Source organism: Herpailurus yagouaroundi, unplaced genomic scaffold (assembly GCF_014898765.1).
Source record: "Herpailurus yagouaroundi ecotype Mexico unplaced genomic scaffold, PumYag 100, whole genome shotgun sequence".
Classification (NCBI taxonomy): domain Eukaryota; kingdom Metazoa; phylum Chordata; class Mammalia; order Carnivora; family Felidae; genus Herpailurus; species Herpailurus yagouaroundi.
Genome location: NW_024412391.1, coordinates 79,756,954 through 79,784,823, shown reverse-complemented (window position 1 = coordinate 79,784,823; position 27,870 = coordinate 79,756,954). Strand labels below are relative to the sequence as shown.

The following is a 27,870-nucleotide window of genomic DNA, read 5'->3' as shown; positions in this document are numbered from 1 at the left end:
CTAGGACACTATTCAAGGTTTATGAAAAGTCTTCTGGTAAATCCAGAGAGTTGCTGAGGCCATAAGGGGCTATGGGATTGCATAGGAATCCTTTGGAGAACCATGGTTTCATTTTTGTTCTGAGTTGTATGAATTCCAGGAAGACCGGGACTTATTTTTACTCAAATATAAGAACAAAAACACATTCCAGAGTTTCATTTCAGTTTATTCATGCCATTACTCTCTGCTGTCATATCTTATAAGTGCAGAAATTTAAAAATCAAATATGTATTCCACTAAAGTGCTTAGAATATAATAAGATAGTGGCTTACCGTTATTGAGGGCTTATTGTGTGCCAGACACTAGGCTACGTTTTATGTACATTTTGTCCAATATCACAGTGAATGGGCACCAGACAAGGAAACTGTAAGACTCAGAGATGACAAACTAGGAAGTATTTATTTTAAAATGTTTTAAATTTTTAATGTTCCTTTTCCTAGTAATGTGGTTTTTCCTGGTAACTGATGCACGTATATTTAATTTAAAACATTTTTTTTAAATGTTTATTTTTGAGAGAGAGAGACAGAGCATGAGCGGAGAAGGGGCAGAGAGAGAGGGAGACACAGAATCCAAAGCAGGCTCCAGGCTCTGAGCTGTCAGCACAGAGCCCGACGCGGGGCTCGAACCCACGAGCTGTGAGATCATGACTGAGCCGAAGTTGGATGCTTAACCGACTGAGCCACCCAGGCACCCCAAGTATATTTTAATTATATCCATTTTTTTTGTGCTTTTATAATTTACTACCTACTTCTTAGTATTCTGAAAATATACTGGGTTGAACTTACAGAATTTCAAAGTTCCTTTGAACTTGATTCTGTTAGTTGACCTCTCGGGGATGTCATATGATGCCACTTTGAACCTGATGTTATACTGTCAGGAGATGGGCTGAACAGGGTCTGACCTCAGTAGTGCCCTGGGCCTTGCCTCCTTGTAAAAACCCCCCACTAATGGTTTGGTTTTTGTCATTAACCTTTTTATCTGCGTCTTTGGCATCCCTGATCCTGGGGTCACAGAACTTCCTGTGTGAACCACGTGGCATATAGGGAAAAGTATTCCTTACCAGTTGAATTTGGGCCAGTTCTTATGGAAATGCCTTATACTAAAAACTATAGTTTTCGGTGTTCATAGCTGACACTTCTGTAAACCTGTTTCTCCAAAATCTATATGGTTGCTTATGATGTTTTTTCCCCCCTAAAGGATTCTGAATGCTTGGAGGTCAGAGGCTTGTATTGTCCACCATACCTGGAAAGCTAGAATTTAGACATAGTAGACATTCACACCATGTTTGGTAAATGACTCTGAGAATGATTTAAGTATATAGGCCCTTACAAATTATATCTGAAATCTTATTATAAGGTTGGAAATCTAATGGCTGTTTGATTATCAGATTTGTTGTGAAATCTCTCCTGAAAGATTTTAAGCTCTAAATAATCTCCTGGTCTGCTTGATAAACCCATGAAACTACACTTTCTCCAAGGAGCTAACCTTGCTGTTCTCAGATGAAAAATGCTGTGCTTATTCCTTGTTGACCCAGCCTGGGAAGGTGGCTGCATCTGAGCTAACTTTAGAGGGGAACCTCCTAGCAGGGAGGACAACTTGGGAGGGGCACGTGGCTTGGGAGTAGCCACGCTAGAGGGGACAGCTCTTTTGTGGCTTTGAGCAGGCTCTCTGGTGCAGCCACCGGCTGTTAGAATCAGGGAGGTGGAAGGGGCCTTACACGTGTGGCCCAGGCCTCTCATTTTACAGATGGAGAAAGTGAATCTCAATGATAGTGACTTTTTAAGTGTTAAAGAATTCAGGGGTGCCTGGGTGGCTCGGCCAGTTAAACGTCTGACTGTTGATCTTGGCTCAGGTCATGATCTGGTTCGTGAGTTCGAGCCCTGAGTCGGGGCTCCTCTCTGGTGTCATGGAGCCTGCTTGGGATTTTCTCTCTCCTTCTCTCTGCTCCTCCTCTGCTCTCTCTCACTTGCTCTCTCAGAATAAATAAACTTAAAAAAAAAAATGTTACACAATTCAGTGCAGTCTCGACTTACTATGGTTTGACTTTTGGTTTTTCAACTTCATGTGATGCAAAAGCCATACATATTCAGTAGAAACCACACTTTGAAACCTGTTCCAAGGTAATGTTCATGGTATGATCCTGGCAGTACCCAGGCTCCCAGTCAGGCCTATGATCACAAGGGTGGACAGTCGACACACTTAGAGCCATTCTGTCCCCACACGACCATTCTGTTTTCACTTTAAGTAGTCAATAAATACATGAGCTGTTCAGCCCTTTATTCCAAAACTGGCTTTGTGTTACATGATGTAGCCCAGCTGTAGACTAAGTGTTCTGAGCACATGCAAGGTAGGCCTGTGATGTTGGGTAGGTTAGGTGTGTTGGATGCATTTTTGATCTGAGTTAGTTCCAGCTTCAGGATGGGTTTATCGGGATTCACCCTGTTGTAAGTCAAGAAAGCTCAGTACAGTAAAAGCTGGAACCAGAACTGAAGTCAGAAGTAAAAGAGAGTGCTTTCCCCCTCAGTCCCCTTCCTTTCTATCCAGGAGCTATGAAGACCAGTTTCTCCATTCCTGTTCTTTATGGGTTATACTTTAAAAAACAAAAAGCTTTCTTTTTGCATAATTGATGGAGAGAGAGACAGGAGAGAGAGAGGCCACATTTGAAAGAACATTTTTGTTCAAATCTTGGCTTAAGGAACAGTAAATGAGCACTTAAGGTCATATAACAGATTTAGGATATACTTCTTAGTTTCTTAACCATCAAGTTAGTCTTTTCCTCCCCACCAGCCCCAACCTTTTCAATTAAGTAATTATATCATACAGGTGTTACTGACTATAACCGATGACTGTACTTATTTGCATTATTTTTAAGAAATTGAGGTGATAACCGTGTCGTTTCATTAAATATACCTCTTTATGCATGCTTTCTCAATTTGCCATAACATGCCGTTTTAGTATGATTATGCTAAGGGTTCCAGTTGTATTACTGTAGGTGGTATTTTAATTTTTTTTAATGTTTATTTTTGAAGGAGAGACAGAGTGTGAGCAGGGGAGGGGCGGAGAGAGAGAAGACAGAATCTGAAGCAGGCTCCAGGCTCTGAGCTGTCCGCACAGAGCCCAACACGGGGCTCTAACTCAACAGCTGTGAGATAATGACCTGAGACGAAGTCAGACTCCCAACTGACTGAGCCACCCAGGCGCCCCTGTAGGTGGTATTTTAAAATGGGCTTGTAGTCTTGGGGTGCCTGGGTGGCTCAGTCTGTTAAGCGTCCGACTTCGGCTCAGGTCATGCTCTCATGGCTCGAGCCCCGCGTCAGACCCTCTGCTGTCAGCGTGGAGCCTGCTTGGGATCCTCTGTCCCCCTTTATCTCTGCCCCCCCCCCCCCACTCTCTGTCTCTCTTGCTCTCTCACAAAAATAAACGTTAAAAAAAATAAAATGGGCTTTGGTCTTAAGCTGCCTTGTTTATTGTTTCTAATTCTCACCTTGTTTATTGTTTCTAATTCTAATCAAAGCTTTGCTTTCTAATACATTTTTTTTAAGTTTATTTTGAGAGCGAGCATGTGAGCGAGCGTCTTTTTCTCTTTTTAAAATATTTATTTATTAGAGGGGTGTCTGGGTGCCTCTGTTGGTTAAGCGTCCCACTCTTTATTTGGCTCAGGTCATGATCCCACAGTTCATGGGATTGAGCCCTGTGTTGGGCTTCGTGCTGACAGCGTGGAGCCTACTGGGGTTCTCTCACTCCCTCACTCTCTCTCAAAATAAATAAACATTAAAAAACCGTTTGCTTTCTTATTTACATATTGGAAAAAATTTCTTGTAGAGGAGGCACCTATAGTGTGCATATTTTAGTGACTTAAAATCTTTTAATAGCTTGTAAAATGACTTTTAGTTCAGTATTTTGAATTGTCTCAAATAGCAAAGATTTTCAGAGCCTTTGGTGTTCTGTGATCAAGAACATTTATTGTCCTTGACTGGTTTTGAAGGGAGAACATGTTCTCTACTTTGTACCCCGGAGAGTCAGGTGTGTTCCACACTCATTTGTCTCAAAATTGTTTGTTCTGAGTCTCGGTGCTTTTGTTAAGGTAGAATTTCTTTGTGAATTACTTGTGTCAAATGACAAAAATAACACAATTTCATAACAAATTCAATGTCTTTAAGGGAAGAAAAAATCCATGGATCTGGGGAGTACAGTGCTTCAGGAGTCGTGGAGCACTCTTTCTGAGACATTTTTTGCAGTAGTCCATTTTATAGGGCACAGAAGAGGTGATGTGGAAACAGTGCGTGATTGGGAAGGAGGTCGGGATTTTCTTACAAGGCTAGCAGGTCCTGTTTTTAGGGTAAGGTAAGCTAGCTAAGCTGAGTTGGAGGATTGTGCCTGATGTGTGTTAGGATTCCCTGATGGGTTTCCTGTAAGTGCAGGCTGACTTGAGTTTAGATTTGTGGGCCAGACCACCTGGGCAGCCTCCATTCTGTGGATCCTGATGTATGAATTAACTTTATCATTTGTTGAAGTATTGAAGTAACTTTTCTGTCTATAATCAGATGAGCACTTTATAAGACAGATTTGAAGTTTTTCTAAACACAATACTTTGATTATTATAAAGGGTAAGGAAACTTAGACTTTTTATAAAAATATATATATATATTTTTTAAGGTAGTTTCCACGCCCAGCATAGAGCCCGTCTGGGGGCTTGAACGCGCAACCCTGAGATCAAGACCTGAGCTGAGATCAAGGGTTGGATGCCTAACTGACTTAACCATCCAGGTGCCCCCCAAATACTTTTTTTTAACATAAAGTTTTTAAGGAAAGAAAAATTTTAGGACTCTTTTTAAATCTATCTAGAATTCTGAAGTGTTATTTTTCATTTTGAAAAACAACTCAATTGGATCAAAAGTTTCTAGTTATCACATGATTTACTTTTCTACTGAAGGTAACAATTTGTATTTGGATAGTGGTTGGAGATACTGCTCCATGACGTCATTGCTTCTCATTACGGTCCTTCAAGGGGATATTTAGGAGTTCTCTTTAATAGGTGCTGAAGCCCACGTTTAGAGAGGTTAGGTTACTTTACCTGTGCTGATATCTCTGTAGTTGTAAAAGTGGAGTCCTTTTACACTCCCAACTAATGTTCTTTTCACTTGTGTAAAGGTAAATTATTTGGTGTGATATATAGATTTATCCTATATATACATCTATCTAAATGGACACATGTATGCACATATATATTCTGTTATTAAAAGTTGTCATAACTTGTTTTAGTGTGCTCCCAGGTATTGTATATTAAGTTATTTGCTTTGCTTTCTTAGCTTTTTAGTGAAACTGGTTGTTAAGTCAACAAAGTGACTAAAAGTCATAGAAAACAAACAATGTGGTAATTTCTTTGTTAATGTATGTGATGCACATACCTCCCACAGAACATTCTCCCTTTCATTAGCCAGTGTACTTCTCACTCTTGGACATATCTACCCTCCCACCAGACTCCGATAGGCATGTGGGGGTTAATATCAGTCTCAAGGGAAGCCTGTATTGCATGTGAAGGATGGAAACAGTTTAATTTAATCTATGGAAGCCCTTTGCAGACATTTCAGTGAATTGAAATAGTTTCATTAGCTATGTTATCTAGCATTGCACTAAAAGGACCCTTTTCTTCACTATAGATAGGACCACAGATATAAAATTGTGAATTTCCTGTTATTTTTAGATATCTGAAAATACAGTTCTGAATGTTTTCCAGATTTAATATCAGCATCTTTGTTGGTATGTAATAGATAGTCACTCAATTAGTATTTATTAAATGTCACCTTTAGGAATAATGATTTGCAATGTCATGATTTAGGAGTATGTTGAAATCCCAAACGTACATTGTACTAATGTAATTTTTTTCTTCAGTTTTTAAAATGATAATGCATTCACTTCTACGCAGCTGGCAAATCTTAAATGTCAAAGAAAGAAAGGGTAAAACATTTGCTTTTGAAATAGAGAGTTCTTGTTTTTTGAAAGCGTTTTACCCATGTGTGCAGTTATTGAAATAAAATATTTGTACTTGGCACACTTGTCTTCACCAAATGTCACAGTTCAGATCTCTCTTTGGTTAGACACATTGGGGTAAGTTCCTTTCCTGTTAAGTAGGCACTTAATCTTCAGAGAAATGTGGAGAATGTAGTTGATAATTACTAGATAGAATTTATGTTGTCCTTTTTGTAACACATTATTCTTTACTATGAAGCTGTGGAGGCCTCTTTGTTTTTTTTAATATTTATTTTTGAGAGAGAGTAAGAACAGAGTACGAGTGGGGCAGGGACAGAAAGAAGTTGACCCCAGAATCTGAAGTAGGCTCCAGGCTCTGAGCTGTCCACACAGAGCCTGACATGGGGCTTGAACTCATGCACCACAAGATCGTGACCTTGAGCCGAAGTTGGATGCTCAACCGACTAGCCACCCAGGCTCCCCACAAATTGTTCTTTAAAGAAGAGCATTTATATTTAAAAAAATTTTTTTTAACGTTTATTTATTTATGGGACAGAGAGACAGAGCATGAATGGGGGAGGGGCAGAGAGAGAGGGAGACACAGAATCGGAAACAGGCTCCAGGCTCTGAGCCATCAGCCCAGAGCCCGACGCGGGGCTCGAGCTCACGGACCACGAGATCGTGACCTGAGCTGAAGTCGGATGCTCAACCGACTGAGCCACCCAGGCGCCCCGAAGAGCATTTATATTTTATATTAGTTGTCATAGGGCTTTGTTTAAATTTGCTTCTGGATTCTAGCTTTTTAGTCCAAATTTAGCTATTGGTCACAAAGTTAGCTGTTCACAGAGGAAAGGAGGGTGCACAAATTAATTGTGGTTCTGATTATATTTAATTACCAAGGTTAATGTTTTTGCTCCTCTTCCAGAATTTATATTTCCATGTAAAAAGTGGTGTGTTTCATCAATGTCAAGACAGACATTTTATGCACATTTGAACACCACTGATAGCAGGTTATATCATATGATGTGTGACATTATAATTGATATTGTTACTTTCTTAGTGGCACATAAAATAACAGTGTACCTTACCATTCATTCATGGTGCCTAAAATTGGATGAAAATTAGCATAATGTAAATAATGCTGATGATGTAAACTTCACCCAGTTTTGAACTCATGAGTTCACACATCTCCTTTCACTTACTGTTGGCCAGAGATCAAGGCTGAATTTTTACTTACATTGTTAAATTTGGAGAGAGATTTATAACCAGAAATAATGAGGAGATTTGCTATGTTTAATTAAGGAAACTCCAGTCTGGATATGTTAAGGGGTTTGTCTGAGTTTGCAAAGCTGAGGGCTAGTGACTGGCAGGGCCATACGTAGAACCTGCTCATCTTCAGTCCTAGTTTTCCCATCATTTTATCTTTGGTGTTTAGAGATGACTGTTGTGAGATTGTCACCGTCCACTACATAGTGACCAGAAGACAGATTTGATGAGGTGCCTTCTCACGTGACCCAGCTCTCAGGCAGGCTCCATACATCTCCACTGGCCGAGGCTCACTTTGTCACTGGAGCACCTGTTGATAGACCTTGTCACTTTGCATGTTCACTGAATGGACTGCCAGTACTTTTCCTCCAGATGAACCAAGTCCAGATTGTGATGGTTCAGGTTTCCATGTCCTGGTTTTTTCTTATCGTATCACACTCACAGTGCATAGTGTGAAATGGGACAACATAGCACCAACATTTTGTGTTGCTTGAACACTTTCACGGTAGTACATAATCCTGGGGATATATCTCTGAGTACTCAATATTTTAAAAATCATGCTCAAAGGCCCTGTGATAGCAATAGGTGGCCCGAGGTAGGAACATGATGCATTTGAGAAAGATTAAGGCTTGTGTTTGAAGTAGGGGAGAGTGTGGGCAGGGCTAGAAACACCTTCATAGACCATCTTCCCGACCTTTGCCCTCATTCTGAGAACCAAGGCAATCTTCTGGGGGTTTTTCTGTTTTGTTCGTTTTATCAGATTTGCTATTAAAAATAACATTTCTGAAGACTGGATTTTGTGTGTGTTGGGGTGAAGGGTGTGTTGAGAGAGGATGGCTTTTTGCTAGAAAACTATTAACAGAATTGATTGGGGTGAGAGCCTGAGTGGATGGGAGGAAAGAAAATGGGGACACATGAAAAGACAACTTTGAGAAAATTTGTTGTTCAGGTTTAAGCAGATCAGTGAACCCATTTTTCACTTTCATTTTACTCCCGGGTCCCTGAAAACCTCTTCTGTTCTCTTCGCTTTTATCACCCCCAAAGCAACCTGGGTCCCAGGGTCATCATTTCCATTTGGTGTCCGTGAGCACTTCTGTTTGGATTCTTTCCTGTTGTCTCAAACCCTTTCGCAAGCTCACTGGGTCATAATTCCACCTTCTCTTATGTACTCCAAACACTAGCTTTCCCCTAATTCCTTTACTCAGTTATTGGTGCTGTCGTTTGTGGATCCTGCCCCCCCCCCGTTTTTTTTTTTTTTACCTATCCCCCACCCTGCCTTACAAATGGTCTGAAGTTCAGGACCATTCAGAGACTCAGGTCTTTCTGATTCATCCTCTTATCTCTTGGATTTATTTGGTTCTTTCTCTTCTCACTGTCACTGCCTTCTCATCTTTTGAGTGGGCTGCTCTCTACCTCTTGGTGTTTGAGTTAGAAATGGGGATTATCCTACCTACCCTGAAATTTTGCCAGGAGCATTAATTTAAATGAAATGTGCCAAACATGTAACAGCGTGCTTTGCTACTACTGGATTTTCTGGGCTGCCCATTCCTACTCACAAGTTTACCTCCCTGGCTCCAGTGTTTAGCCACAGCCTTTTGTTTTTATCCTGCTGTGGGTTATCTCCTTTTTAAGCTCCTTCAATTTTTTTTTCCTTTTTTTTTTTTTTTTTAATTTTAGTTTATTTATTTTGAGAGAGCAAGCAGGGTAGAGGGAGAGAGAGAGGGGAGAGAGAGAATCCCAAGCAGCCTCCACACTGTTAGCTCAGAGCCTGACGTGGGCTCATTCCCACAAATCGTGAGATCATGACCTGAGCCGAAATCAAGAGTCAGATGCTTAACTGACTGAGCCACCCAGGCGCCGCCCCTCCTTCAGTTTTTCTTCATTGCCTACAGTATAGCCAGACCTCCTTAACGTCTCAGGCCAGGCCCCAGATCTTTTTTTTTTTTTTTTTTCCAATATATGAAATTTATTGTCAAATTGGTTTCCATACAACACCCAGTGCTCATCCCAAAAGGTGCTCTCCTCAATACCCACCCCCCACCCTCCCCTCCCTCCCACCCCCCATCAACCCTGAATTTGTTCTCAGTGTTTTGTTTTTTTTTTTCAACATTTATTTATTTTTGGGACAGAGAGAGACAGAGCATGAACGGGGGAGGGGCAGAGAGAGAGGGAGACACAGAATCGGAAACAGGCTCCAGGCTCTGAGCCATCAGCCCAGAGCCTGACGCGGGGCTCGAACTCACGGACCGCGAGATCGTGACCTGGCTGAAGTCGGACGCTTAACCGACTGCGCCACCCAGGCGCCCCTGTTCTCAGTTTTGAAGAGTCTCTTATGCTTTGGCTCTCTCCCACTCTAACCTCTTTTTTTTTTTTTTTTCCTTCCCCTCCCCCATGGGTTTCTGTTAAGTTTCTCAGGATCCACATAAGAGGGAAACCATATGGTATCTGTCTTTCTCTATATGGCTTATTTCACTTAGCATCACACTCTCCAGTTCCATCCACGTTGCTACAAAGGGCCATATTTTGTTCTTTCTCATTGCCACGTAGTACTCCATTGTGTATATAAACCACAATTTCTTTATTCATTCATCAGTTGATGGACATTTAGGCTCTTTCCATAATTTGGCTATTGTTGAGAGTGCTGCTATAAACATTGGGGTACAAGTGCCCCTATGCATCAGTACTCCTGTATCCCTTGGGTAAATTCCTAGCAGTGCTACTGCTGGGTCATAAGGTAGGTCTATTTTTAATTTTCTGAGGAACCTCCACACTGTTTTCCAGAGTGGCTACACCAGTTTGCATTCCCACCAACAGTGCAAGAGGGTTCCCATTTCTCCACATCCTCTCCAGCATCTGTAGTCTCCTGATTTGTTCATTTTGGCCACTGTGACTGGCGTGAGGTGATATCTGAGTGTGGTTTTGGTTTGTATTTCCCTGATGAGGAGCGACGCTGAACATCTTTTCATGTGCCTGTTGGCCATCCGGATGTCTTCTTTAGAGAAGTGTCTATTCATGTTTTCTGCCCATTTCTTCACTGGGTTATTTGCTTTTCGGGTGTGGAGTTTGGTGAGCTCTTTATAGATTTTGGATACTAGCCCTTTGTCCGATATGTCATTTGCAAATACCTTTTCCCATTCCGTTGGTTGCCGTTTAGTTTTGTTGGTTGTTTTCCTTTGCTGTGCAGGAGCTTTTTATCTTCATAAGGTCCCAGTAGTTCATTTTTGCTTTTAATTCCCTTGCCTTTGGGGATGTGTCGAGTAAGAGATTGCCATGGCTGAGGTCAGAGAGGTCTTTTCCTGCTTTCTCCTCTAGGGTTTTGATGGTTTCCTGTCTCACATTCAGGTCCTTTATCCATTTTGAGTTTATTTTTGTGAATGGTGTGAGAAAGTGGTCTAGTTTCAACCTTCTGCATGTTGCTGTCCAGTTCTCCCAGCACCATTTGTTAAAGAGACTGTCTTTTTTCCATTGGATGTTCTTTCCTGCTTTGTCAAAGATGAGTTGGCCATACGTTTGTGGGTCTAGTTCTGGGGTTTCTATTCTATTCCATTGGTCTATGTGTCTGTTTTTGTGCCAATACCATGCTGTCTTGATGATGACAGCTTTGTAGTAGAGGCTAAAGTCTGGGATTGTGATGCCTCCTGCTTTGGTCTTCTTCTTCAAAATTACTTTGGCTATTCGGGGGGCCAGGCCCCAGATCTAATCCCATCCTTCACACCTTTACTGTTGGCTCTCACAAGCCTCCCTTACTTCTTACATCCACATTGGATGGCTGGATGTTGTCCCAAAACCCCGTTTTGGCTTTGCTTTTGTGGTTTTTGAGTCAGAGGGCCCATTTCTCCTTTCTCCTTATCCTCTAATTGTTTAAAACAATGAGCCAAAATGGGGCACTTGGGTGGCTAAGTCAGTTAAGCTTCTGACTTTGGCTCAGGTCATGATCTGAGCTCGTGAGTTTGAGCCCCGTGTCGGGCTCTGTGCTGACAGCTCAGAGCCTGGAGCCTGCTTCAGATTCTGTGTCTCCCTCTCTCTTTCTGCCCCTCCCCTACTCACGCTCTGTTGCTGTCTCTCAAAAATAAATAAACATTAAAAATAAAACATTGGGCCAAAAATGTATTACATAGTTGGTAGCAATATTATGTATGTATTTATATGTACATGTATATATACACGTATGTGTAAATGTGTTTATATAAATATGCACATATCTCACAAGCCGATTTTCATCACAAAGGGCAGGTGGCATCAGGTCAGCTCTGCCATCTCTTAGACATACTACTCTGTTGGGGAAATAAAAGTCTCCCAACTTGGTGTGTTTGCGTCTGTTAAATGTACTGGGGTTCAAATGGACGGTATTTGCCCTAGTGCTTTGTAAAGTCCTGGGCCTGAACTTAATTATGACCCAGGTAGAGCACTTCTTTGAGAAGAACTGAGATAACTCACCCAGATTCTTTGCTTTCAGATGGAATTTAAGGAATTTAGGTATATGGCCAGTTAGCAGGATTAGGGAAAAAAGAATTATCATTTGGTGGGTGGCAGTCCCTTTATGTACATTATGCCATTTGATCCTTTGAACCCCCATGAGATAAGTAGGTATTTTACAGGCGAGAATATTGAGGACTAGAGAGAGGTGGGTGGTTGCCCCAGATCTAAAGCTTGTTAGGCTCTCCTAGCAGTCGGGCTCTGCAGCAGACAGCGGGCGGCTGAGCAACCAACCGTGTGTGCTTCAGCTTTTTGTCAGCCCTGGTTTCTTTTCTTAACACCCATTATTGTCCAGGCCAGAGACTATTTTACTGTAGATGGTTTGGGAAAAAGTTTTAGTTCAGCATACGTGTTCATCCTAGTGTTTATGTTCTTTCCCTTTCTCTCCTGGATGGTATTTCTGTGTAAACATCATTGTGGCCATAAAAATATTTGGCTTTCTGTTGTGCTTATTTTCTCAGGGGTTATGAAGTGTATTATGTGTATGCAGTGCATTTAAACTAGACAGAAAGCAAATGTTTATTTAGTGGAATAGGAAAGAAATGAAATTCATGGCATATATGTTCATATTCTTTTTTTTTTAAGTTTATTTATTTATTTTGAGAGAAAGTGTGTGAGTGGGGGAGGAGCAGAGAGGGAGGGAGGGAGAGAGAGAGAGAGAGAGAGAGAGAGAGGGAGAGGGAGAGAGAGGGAGAGGGAATCCCAAACAGGCTCCACACTGTCAGTGCAGAGCCCAACATGGGGCTCGAACTCATGAACTGTGAGATCATAACCTGAGCCAAAATCAAGAGTTGGAAGCTTAACTGACTGAGCCACCCAGGTGCCCCAATAAAAGCTTATTCTTAAAAAAAAATTTTTTTTATGTTTATTTTGAGAGAGAGAACAAGTGAGCAGAGGGAGGGGCAGAGAGAGATGGAGAGAGGGAGGATCACAAGCAGGCTCCGCACGTCAATGCCCAGCCTCACGTGGGGCTCAAATTCATGTGAGGTCATGAGCTCAGCCGAAATCAAGAGCTGGATGCTTAACCGACTGAGCCACTCAGGCGCCCCTAAATGCATATTCTTTTTAAAAAAAAATTTTTTTTTTCAACGTTTATTTATTTTTGGGACAGAGAGAGACAGAGCATGAACGGGGGAGGGGCAGAGAGAGAGGGAGACACAGAATCGGAAACAGGCTCCAGGCTCTGAGCCATCAGCCCAGAGCCTGACGTGGGGCTCGAACTCATGGACCGTGAGATCGTGACCTGGCTGAAGTCGGACGCTTAACCGCCTGCGCCACCCAGGCGCCCCATGCATATTCTTAATATATTATCACTTCTATGTATCTGGAGTCCTATATAGATCAAAATCAAGGATTTCACTTCCTTGAGTCTGGGGGCAGTGGTGGTGGTAGTGGGAATAAGGTCAGCTGCAACAGCTAGCATTTGTAGAGCTGTTACCATGTATGTATATGTGTTACATTTGTTATATACATGTTACATGCATGTTTCTAAGGGCTTCGCTTGTATTAGCTTTTTAAAACCTCTCCATAAACCTCAGAGATGGTGGTATTATTATCTCCATTTTATAAATGAGGAAATCGAAGCACAGAGAGGGTAGGAAACTTACCTAAGGTCACACAGCTAGGATACATACTACACTGTCTTGGCAGTTCTCAATCTGAGTTAATTCAAATTTGTATTGTTAACCACTTAAATACATGACTGAAATGTTTCTCCATTACTGTTATTGTTTCCTTTCCTGGGGCTTGAACTCAGTGTGCTTTTTTAGGGGCACTAGTAATTATTTTCAAAGTAAAATTATTTTTTTTAAGATTTTTTAAAGATTATTTTCAAAGTAAAAATGACCAGGCCTAGCGGAGTTCTATATAAATCACTGGAATTACTGAGTTATACTCAAGGAATTAAGGCAGTCCTTCTCACTATGTATTATTAACAATAGTATTTTAAAAATTGAGGTATGAAAATGTTACACATTCAGGAAGGTGCTTTAATTCTGTAAGCTATTGAAATGGAAAAATTCGTGTGTTTAAATGCTGGCTGGTGGAGTACTGCTTTCAGTTACAGCAGATATGGAATATCTAAATGGTTTGGCAAGAAAAGATAAAGCAAACATTTTTTCCTATTTAGCAAGCAGTAATTCTGGATTCAGAAATGGTATTTTGCAGGAAGAAAGTTTGCGTTGACAGAGACAGAATGTTCTTGTAAGTTTGAGAAAATTTTTATTAGCTAAGAAATACTGTGGATGCTGTGTAATGAGTCTTAATGCCTTTATGTTAAAGTCAGTATTCCCTCCGCCCCTCCCCCCTTTTTGTTTTTTAGCTCTGAAAAGGACATGGATGAAAATGAAAGCAACCAATCTCTGATGACAAGCAGCCAATATCCTAAAGAAGCAGTAAGAAAACGCCAAAATTCAGCACGGAGTTCTGTAGGAAGTGATTCTTCTAGGTTCTCCAGGAAAAGTTTCAAATTGGATTACAGACTAGAAGAAGATGTAACTAAATCAAAGAAAGGAAAGGATGGCAGATTTGTCAACCCTTGGCCAACTTGGAAAAATCTCTCTGTTCCAAATGTTCTTAGATGGCTGATAATGGAGAAAGATCACAGCAGTGTTCCGTGTTCCAAAGAGGTAGCGTTTGGTTTTTCTGGGGGGCTGCGTATTTTGGGGGGCTCTTATTAGCACTTAATTTTGCTGTGAATTGTATCATGACACTCAAGTTAGTTAATTGAGCTTCTTTTATATGATAAGGCATAGGGCTAAGTTCTGAGAAGAAAAAGTGAATAAGGTGTCCTCAAGTTCATAACTTAGCAACAAAGTATGTATATGAATAACCACTCTGATCTGGTGGCAATTGGGGTAGGAATAGAGTGCTTTAGAAGTACAGGATGAATGGATAAATAAGATGTGATATACATACATAACACAGTCAGTGGAATACTACTCAGCAGTGGAAAAGAATGAAATCTTGCCATTTGCAACGTGGATGGAACTGGAGGGTATTATGCGAAGTCAAATAAGTCAGAGAAAGACAGGTATCCTATGTGCTCACTCATGTGGAATTTGAGAAACTTAACAGAAGACCATGGGAGAAGGGAAGAAAAAAAATAGTTACAAACTGAGAGGGAGGCAAACCATAAGAGATTCTTAAATACAAAGAATAAACTGAGGGTTGATGGGGGAGGGAAGGGGGGAATGGGCATTGAGGAGGGCATTTGTTGGGATGAGCACTGGGTGTTGTGCGTAAGCGATAAGTCAAGGGAATCTACTCCCAAAGCCAAGAGCACACTGTATACTCTGTATGTTAGCCAACTTGACAATTAAAAAAAAAGACAGGAAAGGAAGCGGTGGATCCGAGCTGGTAGGGCTGGAGATGGCTTCTCAGAGGAGGCAATTTGTTATTTGAGCCAGGCCTAAAAAGATAAAAAGTATTTTGGCAGTGGTTTTCAGGTGGATGATGGCATGAACAAGGCCATGGAGGTGAGAATGTGCATGGCATGTCCCATCAAGTAGTAACCTGATGTGTGTTTGCCCAGAGTGCTTGGCTTTTCATCCTTGGACACGGCTGCTAAAACTGTGAAAGGAATCTTCGGATAACCTTTCCAGACCTTAAACAATTGGCAGTAGGTCACGGACCTTTAAATAAATGACATTTACCTAGGGTGAAACTTTATTTTTTTTTAAGTTTAGTTTCTTATTTTGAGAGAGAGAGCGTTCATGTGCAGGGGAGGGGCAGAGAGAGAGAGGGGAGAAAGAGAATCCCAAGTAGACTCCGTGCTGTCAGCACAGAGCCTGATGCGGGGCTTGAACTCAAACTGTGAGATCATGACCTGAGCTGAGATCAAGAGTGGGAGGCTTAACCGACTGAGCCACCCAGGTGCCCCTTTAGGATGAAACTAATTAACATTTGGCATACAGTTTATTAGATCAGTGTGATTACATTTGGCAGGGAGTGGGTGGCTCCCAATTGCAGGAGCTGTTTCTTGCCCCCTCTTTTTTCTTATTTTCTTGCTTCTCTCTACCACCTGTCTCCTTTGGCTTCTCTTTTCTACCAACCTCTGTCATACAAGGCTTTGGAGGAAGTGGAGAGAGAGAGAGAGAGAGAACTTGATGTTGGGAGTGGGGGACAAGATGAAAAGAGTGGGGGGCATCCTTGAAGGCTTGATCTGCAGTGGGAAAGACAACAGGGGGAGTGGCTGCTTGTGGTGGTGGTGGTAGATCCTTGGGTAAGCGTGTCTTTTTCTTTTTAAGGACATGGGATTTAAAAACAGTATTAACACTTTGATGCTAAGGAGTGTTCACAGTATTAATCCTAGTTAACAGAGTTGATTAATATGATTAATGCTTTTCTAACACCTTGTTAGAATGAGGCAGGCAGGGCATTAATAGATAAAACTGTATTACGTGTTTCAGCTTTGAGGCCGGGAGGAACAAGAAGCCTCCCCCCACTTGTTTTTTCCTTCTGAAGAAGCCATATGAAGAGCAACATGGAAGGGTGTTGTGAAGAGGAGGGGTAGGGCAGGGGGCTACCTGTTTGGGGTAAATTTCCTACTGGTTTTGAGCCACAGCTTCTAAAACTGCAGAGGCAAGCAGTGGTAATTTTAGATTTCTTTCATTTCATATGGGAAGTGAGCGATCACACGAAGGCAGAAATACATCTGTGTGTTCTAAGGATTTGGAGATATTCTAGAAACTGGGTTGAATGAGAACTTGCCAGGCTAGTGGTTCTGAAGCTCTTTTCAACCCTGGCCCCTTTTGAATGTCTGATGAAAGCTGTAGACCTTATGTGGACATAAACACATTGCCTTTTACTGTAATTTCAGTGAGTTCATGGGTTCTCTCAAGCCCTTCCTCATTCATTCACTCATCCATTCATTTAGTTACTACTTATTTATTTAACATTTTTTAATGTTTATTTTTGAGAGAGAATGAGAGACTGAGCATAAGTGGGGGAGGGGCAGAGAGAGAGAGGGAGATACAGAATCCGAAGCTGTCAGCACAGAGCCTGACACAGGGCTCAAACCCAGGGACTGTGAGATGACCTGAGCCGAAGTTGGACGCTTAACTGACTGGGCCACCTAGGCGCCCCTCATTTAGTTACTATTTATTGAGCACCTGCTGTGTGAGCACACAGTTCTAGGCAGTAGAGGGAGACCCTTGAACAAAGCAGAAAGACACTGTGGCATTCTTGGACCTTGGGTTCAGTGGAAAAGAGAAATAGTAAACAAATGGGTAAAATATGTATTAAAATATGACTAGTGCTTTGAAGAATAACAGAGAAAGGAATTAGGGTGGAGGTGGGAACTACATTCTTTAATGAAGTGTAAACTTTTTTTTTTAAAGGCAGAATTGTTTAATTGAAGTATGGTTGACCTATAATATTAGTTTGAAATGTGTGACACAGTGATCTGACAGTTATATACATTACTTAGCGCTCACCATGATAAGTGTAGTTACCCTCTGTTACAGTACAAAATTATTACAGAGGGCGCCTGGTGGCTCAGTTGGTTAAGCGTCTAACTTCAGCTCAGCTCATGATCTCACGGTGCCTGAGTTCGAGCCCCACGTCATGCTCTGTGTGGACAGCTCAGAGCCTGGAGCCTTCTTCAGATTCTGTGTCTCCCTCTCTCTCTGCCCCTCCTCTGCTCATGCTCTCTCTCTCTCTCTAAAATAAACATTAAAAAACTTAAAAAAAATTATTATATTATTGACAGTATTCCCTATGTTGTACTTTTCATTTCTGTGACTTAGTTTATTTTATAACTGGAAGTTTGTACCTCTCAATCCCCTTCACCCATTTCACCCAGTACCCTACACACACCCCTTCTGACAACTGCCAGTTTGTTCTCTGTGTGTAGGAGTCTTTCTTTTTTAAATTTACTTGTTACGTTTTTTAGATTCCACATAAGGTGAAATCATATGGTGTTTGTCTTTCTCTGTTTAACTTCTTTCACATAACATCGTGCCCTCAAGTTATCATTCTTTTTACGTTATCATTCTTTTTTATGGAGGAGCGATATTCCATGGTGTATATATAACACATCTTCTTTAACCATTCATCCATTTTTTTTAAGCCAGGGTTTATTCTTACTTAAAACTAAGAGTCTTTAAAATACCCAAAGCCAGAAGAATTTCCAGGTTTGAGATGGTATCGCAGTCAGGTGATGGCTGCTGCTTCCTCTTTTTCTAAAGCCTCAGAAGGATCCTGGGCAATTTTTCTCGAAAATGTTTCTGGTCTGAAAGCTGATGCCTAGTTTGCTTCATACATCAATCCACTGAGGAAGAAAAGCACAGTGCCAGTAACAGTCGTCATTGCGAGAGAAACACCTCTAGGTTCCCCCTCGTTTCCACATACAGCTAAGAACTAGATCAGATGCATGTTGACTTTTCTTATTTTCATATGTAACTAAAGCTCCATGTTTAATCCCTTACATTGGCAAAATTACTTTTACCAACTTTTAAATATGATAGTCTTCCACATTTTCCAGAAAACCACCCCCCCAGACATGAAGAATACCTGCTTCAGATGATTGGGTCCATTCAGAATGTAATCAGATTCTGGAAATTGTTTTTGTTAGACATTGGGGGGCTAAAGTTTAGTGAAATAAAACTTCAAATTATTGTTTTGGAAGGAGACAGGATAATATACACATAGGGTTATAATTACTATATATTAGGCAGTTTATATCATTATAACATATATCATTATAACATATGTTAATATGTTATAATGATATAACCTGTAATTTACAGGTCTAAGTAAAATGAAAATTGGTCATTAACAAAGCTAAACCATTTAGTTGGCTAGTCAGAAAATCATTTTTTTAACTTGGACCATTTCTGATACTTGCCTTTTCTGGGCAGCATGCCAGTTCACAGGCTTCACGCTGTTGAGACACGGTCACTGCTTTGGGTTGTTGGAAAGCTCAGTGACTTTGTCTGGTTATTGTTGATTATAGTTACCAGAGTCCGGGGAGGGGGAAGAGACAGTTGGAGAATTTCAAAGAAGGAGGGAGGCAGAATGTCCTGAGGTTCACTGGTTGGGGGAGGCTGTCCTTACCAGTCCCTACTATAGAAGTGACTAAGGGACGGTCACATTGGAGTATGAGACAGACATGGAACTGAGAAAACGCATCCTGGACTGGTAGGAAAAGTGCGATACCCGGAGTCCAGAAACCAGGCTCAGGTTCAGGATACCTCACTGAGTACTTGACTTTATTTCTATCACAGATCCTCAAGGCACTTTTTTTTTGCGGGCGCCCCCCCCCCCCGTTTTGTTTTGTTTTGTTGTCCATAAGGTTAGGATATGACAGTTTAGTCCCTAGGATTTTGAGGTTCACATGACACATGAAAGTACTTTGAAAATATAATACACTCTTTAGATGTAAAATATGGAAGAATAGAGTGGTGCCCTTTGAAAAAAATGAAAAACATCAATTCTATTTCTGCTGTAGTATGCTAACATGTTGCTTTTTTATCTTTATAAAAATTACATGTATACAGAGTTTCTAAGAAGTCATGGTGCTGAAAGGCTTATTAGACAAATACCGTTCCTCAAACCAGCCCCTGTAACCTGTCCCCCCTCTCTGGAGGCAACAGCTTACAGACCTTTAAGTTGTTTCCTTGGGAGCTTACCTTCATCTTTTATTTATTTTAACTTTATTGTAGTAAGAACACTTAACACGAGATCTACCCTCTTAATTTTTTTTTTGAAAATAGTTATTTTTGAGAGAGCGGGGGAGGGGCAGAGAATTTCAAGCAGGCTCTGCACTGTCAGCATAGGGGCCAATGTGGGGCTCAGTACTACGAACCGTGAGATCGTGACTTGAGCCAAAATCAAGAGCAGACTCTCAACTGAGCCCCCCCAGACGCCCTACCCACTTGAATTTTTAAGTGTGCAAAACATTATTGGTGACTGTAGGCACAGTGTTGTAACAAGCAAGTCTCTAGGGCTTATTCATCGTGCTCAACTGAAACTTTAGGCCTGGCAATAGAAACTGCACGTTTCCCTCTCGTCCCAGCCTCTGGTAACCATCATTCCACTTTTTGATTCTGTGAATTTAACTACTTAGATATTAACGTGTGGAACCAAGCAGTGTTTCTGTGTTCCTTCATGTTTAGTGTCAAATCTAACTCCCTCTGTACCCCTCCCCATCTCTCTCCCACAGGCCTGCTTGACCTCTTTATACGCTATGGTGACTGTATCACTGTGATGAACCCAGTCATGGACCGTAGCCATGTCTCCTTTCTTAATATGCTCTTTCCCCCCTGAGGTTAGCAATGCCTCCTTTTTCACCTGCTTAACTTGTATGTATTTATGACTGATTATTTCCCTCCTTCTCATTCCTTCTCAACAGCTTTCCTGAGGAGAGACTGTAAGCTGGTTTCTTAGCACTGGGTTCTTTCTGGGCTGACAGCCCTCCCGCTTCTCTGCAAGCTTCCATTCTGGAGTCTCCCTTCACCACCATCCTGGACCCCACTGCCTCTTCAGTGCTGGCTCTGTCTCCTGCACCCCACTTGTTCCTCTTTCTTGAACAGGTTCTCATTTTGGTGGAGCACCTTCTTTTTTTTTTTTTTTTTTTTTTTAAATGTGTGTTTATTCTGGGGACAGAGAGCTCATGGGCGGGGAAGGGGCAGAGAGGGAGGGAGACAGAGGGTCCGAAGCAGGCTCCACGCTGACACAGAAGGCCCAGTGCTGGCCTCCAACTGACGAACTGTGAGATCGCAACCTGAGCTGAAGTTGGACACTTAACAAACTGAGCCGCCCAGGCACCCTGGTGGAGCACATTCTTAATCAGTTTCCTGAGAGAAGGGTGCATGGAAAGTCAGGTTTTTGAGAACGTGATTGTCTGAAGTATCTTTATTATAATTTTTTTTTTTTTTTTGCCATTTTTAAGTTGTAGTTGACACACAATGTTTATTAGTTCCAGGTGTACAATACAGTGATTTGACAACTCTATATGTTATGCTGTGCTCCCATATCATTGACTGTAATACCTTACATTACACCTTTTGTTCCTGTGATTTATTCCATAACTGGAAGCCTGAATCTCCCTTTCTCCTTTACCCATTTTGCCCATCCTCCCAACCCTCTCCCCTCTGGAAACCATCAGTTCTCTGTATTTATGGGTCTGTTACTGCTTTTTGTTTGTTTATTCATTTGTTTTTTAGATTCTACATATAAAGAAATCATGTGATAGATGGCTTTCTCTGACTTACTTAGCATAATACCCTCTGGGTTCATCCATGTTGTAAATGGCAAGATCTCTTTCTTTTCTAAGGTTGATTAATAATCCATTATATATATACTTAATATATATATGTATTACATATATGTACATGCATACATATATAAATATAATATGTATTCTACATTTTCGTTGTCTGTTTATCGACACTTAGGTTGCTTCCATTTCTTGGCTATTGTAAATACTGCAGTAAACATAGGGGTGCATATATCTTTACAAATTCATGTTTTCATTTTCTTTGGGTATATACCCAGTAGTGGTGTTACTGGGTTGTATGATATTTCTATTTTTAATTTTTTAAACAACCTCCACACTGTTTTCCACAGTGCATCAATTTACATTGCCACCAACAGTGTATGAGCATTCTCTTTTTTCCAAATCCTTGCCAGTGTTTTTTATTTTTTCTTTCTTTTTATTTTTATTTTTTAAGTAATCTCTACAGTATGGGGCTCAAACCTACAACCCGGAGATCAAAAGTCACATGCTCCCCTGACTGAGCCAATCAGGTGCCTCTTGTTATTTCTTGTCTTTTTCACTTTAACCGTTCTCATAGATGTGAGGTGATATCTCATTGTGATTTGATTTGTATTTCCGTGACAATTAGTGATGTTGAGCATCTTTTCATCTGTCTGCTGGTATCTGTATGTCTTTGGAAAAACGTCTATTCAGATTCTCAGCCCATTTTTTTTTTTTTTCAACGTTTATTTATTTTTGGGACAGAGAGAGACAGAGCATGAACGGGGGAGGGGCAGAGAGAGAGGGAGACACAGAATCAGAAGCAGGCTCCAGGCTCTGAGCCATCAGCCCAGAGCCTGACGCGGGGCTCGAACTCACGGACCGCGAGATCGTGACCTGGCTGAAGTCGGACGCTTAACCGACTGCGCCACCCAGGCGCCCCTCTCAGCCCATTTTTAAATTGGATTATTTTCTTGGTGTTGAGCTGTATTATATATTTTGGATATTAACCCTTTGTCAGATATATCATTTGCAAATATCTCTTCCCATTCAATAGGTTGCCTTTTCATTTTGTTGATGGTTTTCTTCACTGTGGAAAAGCTTTGTTATTTTGGTTTAGTCCCAGTAGTGTATTTTTACTCTTCTTACCCTTGCCTGAGGAGACACATTTAGAAAAATGTTGCTAAGGCAGATGTCCAAGAGATTACTGCCTATATTTTCTTCTAGGAGTTTTATGATTTCAGGTCTCACATTTAGGTCTTTAATCCATTTTGAATTTACTTTTGTGTCTGGTGGAAGAAAGTGGTCCAGTTTCTTTCTTTTCCATGTAGCTGTCCACTTTTTCCAACACCATTTGTTGAAGAGACTTTCTTTTCTGCATTGTATATTTTTGTCTCCTTGGTCATACATTAATTGACCATATAAGTGTGGGTTTATTTCTTGGCTCTGCTATTCTGTTCTCTTGCTCTGTGTGTCTGTTTAGTGCCAGTGCTATACCGTTGTGAGTGCTGCAGCTTTGTAGTTTATCTTGAAAGCTGTTCCCATCTGTGCTGTCAAGGTGGAGGGCAAATGTTAACTGGGGGGCTCACTTGCCTCTCAGACCCAGAACATTCCGGTATTTACCCACTGTTTGGCCAGAGTAGTTAGGGACTGGCTCCTTTAAATTCTAGTTGTCCTTTTCACCCTGTTTCTGTGCCCCATGCTCCCCTCCCTCAGTACCATCCCTCCCTCCCACTGCAGTCCACAGTGAGCAGGGTGGGAGTTCCCTTCGTGACTGTGTCTCCCTCTCTCTTTCTGTTCTCTGTGTGGTCCCTCTTTCATTGTGCAGAAGCTGTTGGGTCAGCCCTCAGTTCTTTGGGAGGAATTGCTCTAAAAATAGGTGTAGATTTGGGATGGCCCTGGAGGAGGTAACCATTCTTGGACCAGAACTGTGTTTCTGTTCTCATTCTTATTGGTAGTATGGGTGTAGAATTTCTGTTTGGAAACTGTTTTCTCTCAGAATTTCAAAGTATTACCTCCATGACATTCTTTGTAGTATTGCTGTAGAGAAGGTCAGTGCCAGTCTTGAACCTTTGTATGCCCTGTATTTCCCCTGTAGAAACTTTGAGGATCATCTCTTTTTTGAAACTTCTCCCAAGTTGTGTTTTACTTATTGATCATGCTCGATGCCTCGTGATGTGAACTTTCAGATGGGAAAGTTTGTTTCTTTCAGTTCTAGGAAAAGTTGAGTATTCTTTGAAAATTTCCTTTCCTCATCCTTTTAACTTATGAAACAACTCCTAATTAGGTTGTGGATCACCTAGATCAGTCCTCTGTAGTTTTCTTTTTCTTTTTCCTGTATTTCATCATTTTTTTTTTGCATTCTCGCAGATTTCCTGACAATAAATTCATTTTTAAATACTTTAGTATGTGTTTCAGAGTTTTAAGAGGTAGTGACAATGTCAAAATTTGAGATTCTTTAAAAAAAAAAAAAGAAAATACAAATACCTTATGATCTTAACTATGCATAGAAATAGGACTGTGTCTAAAGATAGCATAATATTAACAGTGGTTATAATCTCTGCAAACGGATGTATGGGTGGCTACTCTTCTTTATATTTTACTGGATTTTCCAAACATTTTATGAAAGGTATTTTATAATCAAGGAGAAGTTTAAAAATATTAAGCCATTCTGATGGATCTAGTATGCCTGCTACACATAGCATGGCAAAAATACAAAACATTACCATTGATAATTGAGGTATTTTGGTAACATCCATCTCTGTTCCGTGTTAACATAATATCGGCAAAATAAATGTGAAAAAGAAAAATAGTTTTTATTTAAATCAGAGTTGCAAAGCAAAACTGTGAATTTCCTCAGTAAAAAGATACTTTCAGTCGGAAGAAAAGGTTTAACTAAATTCTTTAAACATAATTATTTTTAAAAACATTTTAGCAGATTTGCATCAGATCTCTCATGCTCACACATATTCTTAAAATAATTATATTATTAAGAATATGGGTTTCATTGTTTTGAAGTTAATAAGTAAAAGTTATGCCATGGAGAAAGCTATGGTTTAATGAAAAGGTAGCATCTTTAGAGCCAGGAAGATCTCAGTTCCACTCCTGAGTGAGCGTGCATGCGCTTGCTGTGTGCCCTGGGCCACCTTCTTAGTGACCCCTCCCCCTCCGTCTGGGTATCTGTAAAATGGCAGTGACATCTCCTTCATTAGAGTTAGATGACAGAACCCACCTATGGCATCTGGCAAAGAATAGTGGTTGAATGAATGTTAGGATTTTTCCCTTTCCCAAAGAAAAGTAAATATTAACTAGTATCCTGGTTAATTATGGGCCTAGGGATTTTCCCAGTTGCAGCTTTAAAAAGCAAGGCCAGCCAAGAAAGTCCTAACCTAGTAAAGAAAATGCCAAGCGAGTGCTTGGTTTCTTCAAATAAGAATTTCCCTACCCCCATCTATGTGCTTTTTTTTTTAACTTTAATAAAATCTTAAATAATAATAATCTCTATACCCAACATGTGGCTCAAACTTAAAACCCTGAAATCAGTATTCACATGCCCTACCAACTGAGCCAACCAAGTGCTCCTCTAACTGCTTTTTCAAACTCTGATTATCAGGGGGTGCCTGGCTGGCTCACGCCAGGCGGTAGAACATGTGACTCTTGATCTCAGGGTCATGAGTTCAAGCCCCATGTTGGACATGGAGCCTGCTTAAAAAAAATTGTAAAAACACCAACTCTCATTAGGACAAAGTTATTATTTCTTTTTTTTGAATCTCAGTTGTTGACTGATTATTATGGGACATAGTGTTAGAGATCAGATTCTTTAAGGTGCTCTTTTGTGATGGGCTGAGAAACCATATGGCATGCAGAAACATGGTGTGATTGCTTAATTCAGATGTCTTGTCAGTACTTTGCTTTAAAAAAAAAAACAGCTTAGGTGAGCTATAATTCACATACTCTACAGCTGACCTGTTTTAAATGTACAGTTCAGTGGTTTTCAGTACACTCCGAGTTGTGCAACCATTCCCACATTTAATACATTTTCATTACCCCAAAAAGAAACTTCATGTCCTTACTCAGCAGCTCCTAGTTCTCTTACCCTCCTGCATCCCGTGGAAATCACGCATCTATCTTCTGTCTCTACGGACTTGCCTCTTGTGGACATTTCATATAAATAGGATCATACAGTCTGTAGTCTTTGGTGACTGGCTTCTTTCAGCACTTTACCTGTTAATCTTCTGTTTGGAGAGCAAGGTGAGGCGGCCAGAGGTGCTCTGCTAAAGGTTTAGTCAGAAGATACCGTGGCTTTTAAAACTTAGAGCAAAGGGACGCCTGAGTGGCTCAGTTGGTTAGGCATTCAACTTCGGCTCAGGTCATGATCTTGTGGTTCGGGAGTTTGAGCCCACATATCGGGCTCTGTGCTGACAGCTCAGAGCCTGGAGCTTGCTCTGGATTGTATGTCTCCCTCTCTCTCTGCCCCTCCCCTGCTTGCACGCACACTCGCTCTCCAAAAATAAGCATAAAAAAATTTTTTTTTAATTAATAAAAAAAAAATTTAGAGCAAAAAAGAGGTGCAGCTGTTCTCAGGGAATTTTATTACAGATATTTTGATGCACTATTTAAACATGATGCTGCTTAAGATTTTTTAAATGGTTTTAATAACAATTCAAATTCCACATATTGAAAAAATGCAATGAATGAGTTTTGACTTGTTTATATATTCATGAAAAGATCACAGGATGATGTACATCCTGTCATCTCCAATAGTTGCCTTGTATCCCTAGTAATCCATCTCTTATCCCTGGGCTGGTACTTGTGGCTTTTTTTTTTTTTTTTTTTTTTTTTTAATGTATTAAATGAGAAAATTAGGACTGACTTAGGAGTCCCGTGGTGGGAGATAGTATGTGTGGAGGCCAGCGGGCTGACCTTGTGTGACTGTCATCACTATTTGTTTTCTCCTCTGTAAAGTAGCATTAGTTAACAGGAGCTACCTGCAGTTTTATGGTTGGTCCTAAATTAAACATTTTTAATGAAGTAGTTAGTATGGTGACTAACACTCCATAAATGGTAGTTCTTGTTAGTGTTATTTTGTGTTATACTAAAGTACTTGACATATTGGATGATTCATCACCATCACTACTATGTGCCTAGTGTGACGCCTAATACACGGTAGGTACTCAGTTTATATTAATTCTCTCCCTTTTCCCTCGTTGATAAGTATACCACATGACATTTGTTATTGTTCAGTAGCCCTAACTCCTACCAACTTTGAGAACAGATCTGAAAAATTTCCACTCATTCATCCAACAGATTTTGTCGAGCACATGATGTGTTTGTCCCTGCACTGTGCATTGCGCCCCGTGGATGGTTCCAAGTTGAGTAAGACGTGAGATACGTCCTGTATACGCCCATCCAGGGTTTGGGCAGAATATCCATGGATGGTGCATGAACAGAGTGGGGTGGAAGTTGAGTGGCTGGAGTGATTGTCCCAGTCTGTGGAGACTTGGTGTTGGCCCCGTGAAGGGTATGTAGTTAAAAGTCTCAAAGGTATCAGAGGGAAGGCATTTTAACCTGAGAAATGGGTTGAGTATTGTGCAGGGCTCCTGAGCTCTATCTGGGAGCAGGAATCAGTCCCAGTGTCGGTGGGACACAGCCCTGCAGGAGTTGGGTGAGACACAGCTGGAGAGGAAGACTGGGGGAATCCACCAGAGGCTTCCTCCTGGGCCGAGGAGGGGAGTTGTGTTTTGTCAGTCAGTAGAGGGACACAGTTGTATGGTAAGTAGACTATTTTTGAGGTGGCTCTGGTGTATGGATTGAGTTTGACAGTAAGACAGTTTAGTGATCAAGGAAATGGGTAAAAAATACAGAGTTGGTGCCTGATTGTTTGTCCAGGTTGTGGTTTCTTTCCCCTTCCGGAATACTTGCAGAGTGTTTACGGTGTGCCAGCTGCTCCTGATGTGGTTGGTCCCCACCACAATGAAGTGTAGGTACAATTATACTCCTTTTTCAGATGGGGAAACTAAGGGTTAGGGTGGCTTAGAGGGTGTTTGCATTGCCCTCCACCTCTGCTGCTCCTTCTCTTCCCCTGTCGGGACCCTTTTCCCATTCAGACCGTCTCTGTGACCTCAGCTTTCCTTTCCTGGCATCTCCCCCCATTCCCTCTCTTGCCTCCACCTCCCTGCGGTCCCCTTTGTTCAGTCTTCATCTGTCATGGCAGCTGTTGTGACCACACTCCAGGTCGTCATTTGCATTCCAGAATGTTTTCTCTAAACATAAATTGGGACAAATCCTTTTTTTTTTTTTTTTTAAGATGCTTCCTGTCTCTGGCATTCAAGGCTTTTATTGTGTTCTCATCCTTCATAGATTGTCGCCTGTCCCCAAATGCCACTTTTGTTCCTGTTTGGCTCTTTGCCTTTGCTTGGGCATTTTCTCCACCTAAAATGACCTCCTTCCTTTTCTCTGCATCATGAACTTCTTGTCAATTGGTCAGGAAACTCACACAGATTACTGTGTCGCCTTAGGCGACTGGACTCTTTATTCCTTTTTATTGGGCTGTAGTGTGTCTTGTATTTTACATAATTATCCAATACCAGACTTGTTAAAACTGATTTGCTGCAACTTACAAAAATCCACGTAGCGGTAAAAAACAGATGAACAGAGAAGAGCAAAAGAACTCTTAGGGTAGAGAAATAAAGCCAAGTATAAAGTTAGTATAGAAACATGTGCTGTCATCCCCTGCACAATGTTGGAAGTAGCTTTTTCCCAACTTCCTGGTGCAAAGAGGGAAGCATGAACTGTTACGAGTTTTCCCAGTGGCCAGATGAATAAGGCCAGTTGCTCTGGTGAAGAGCTTCTCCTGATACTGAGGATTGAGAGAAATGTTTCTGGGGTGAGTGAGAAGGTGGGGAAGGAGGTTGGAGATC

General features: G+C 41.1%; 1 protein-coding gene across 5 annotated transcripts in view; it reads left to right on the top strand.

Moving 5' to 3' along the window:
• The window catches only part of NAPEPLD (N-acyl phosphatidylethanolamine phospholipase D), a 44,824-nt gene that overhangs the window by 7,438 nt on the left and 9,516 nt on the right, over positions 1-27,870 (top strand). For 4 of the 5 annotated variants that reach the window (XM_040472851.1, XM_040472854.1, XM_040472855.1 and 1 more), the window contains exon 2: positions 14,072-14,378. In XM_040472851.1, coding sequence (XP_040328785.1) covers positions 14,085-14,378 — 294 coding nt within the window. In that variant the 5' untranslated portion in view covers positions 14,072-14,084. Of the gene's footprint in view, positions 1-4,758; positions 4,807-14,071; positions 14,379-27,870 lie in introns of those variants that run through there. The other variant, XM_040472853.1, reaches the window with a different exon arrangement.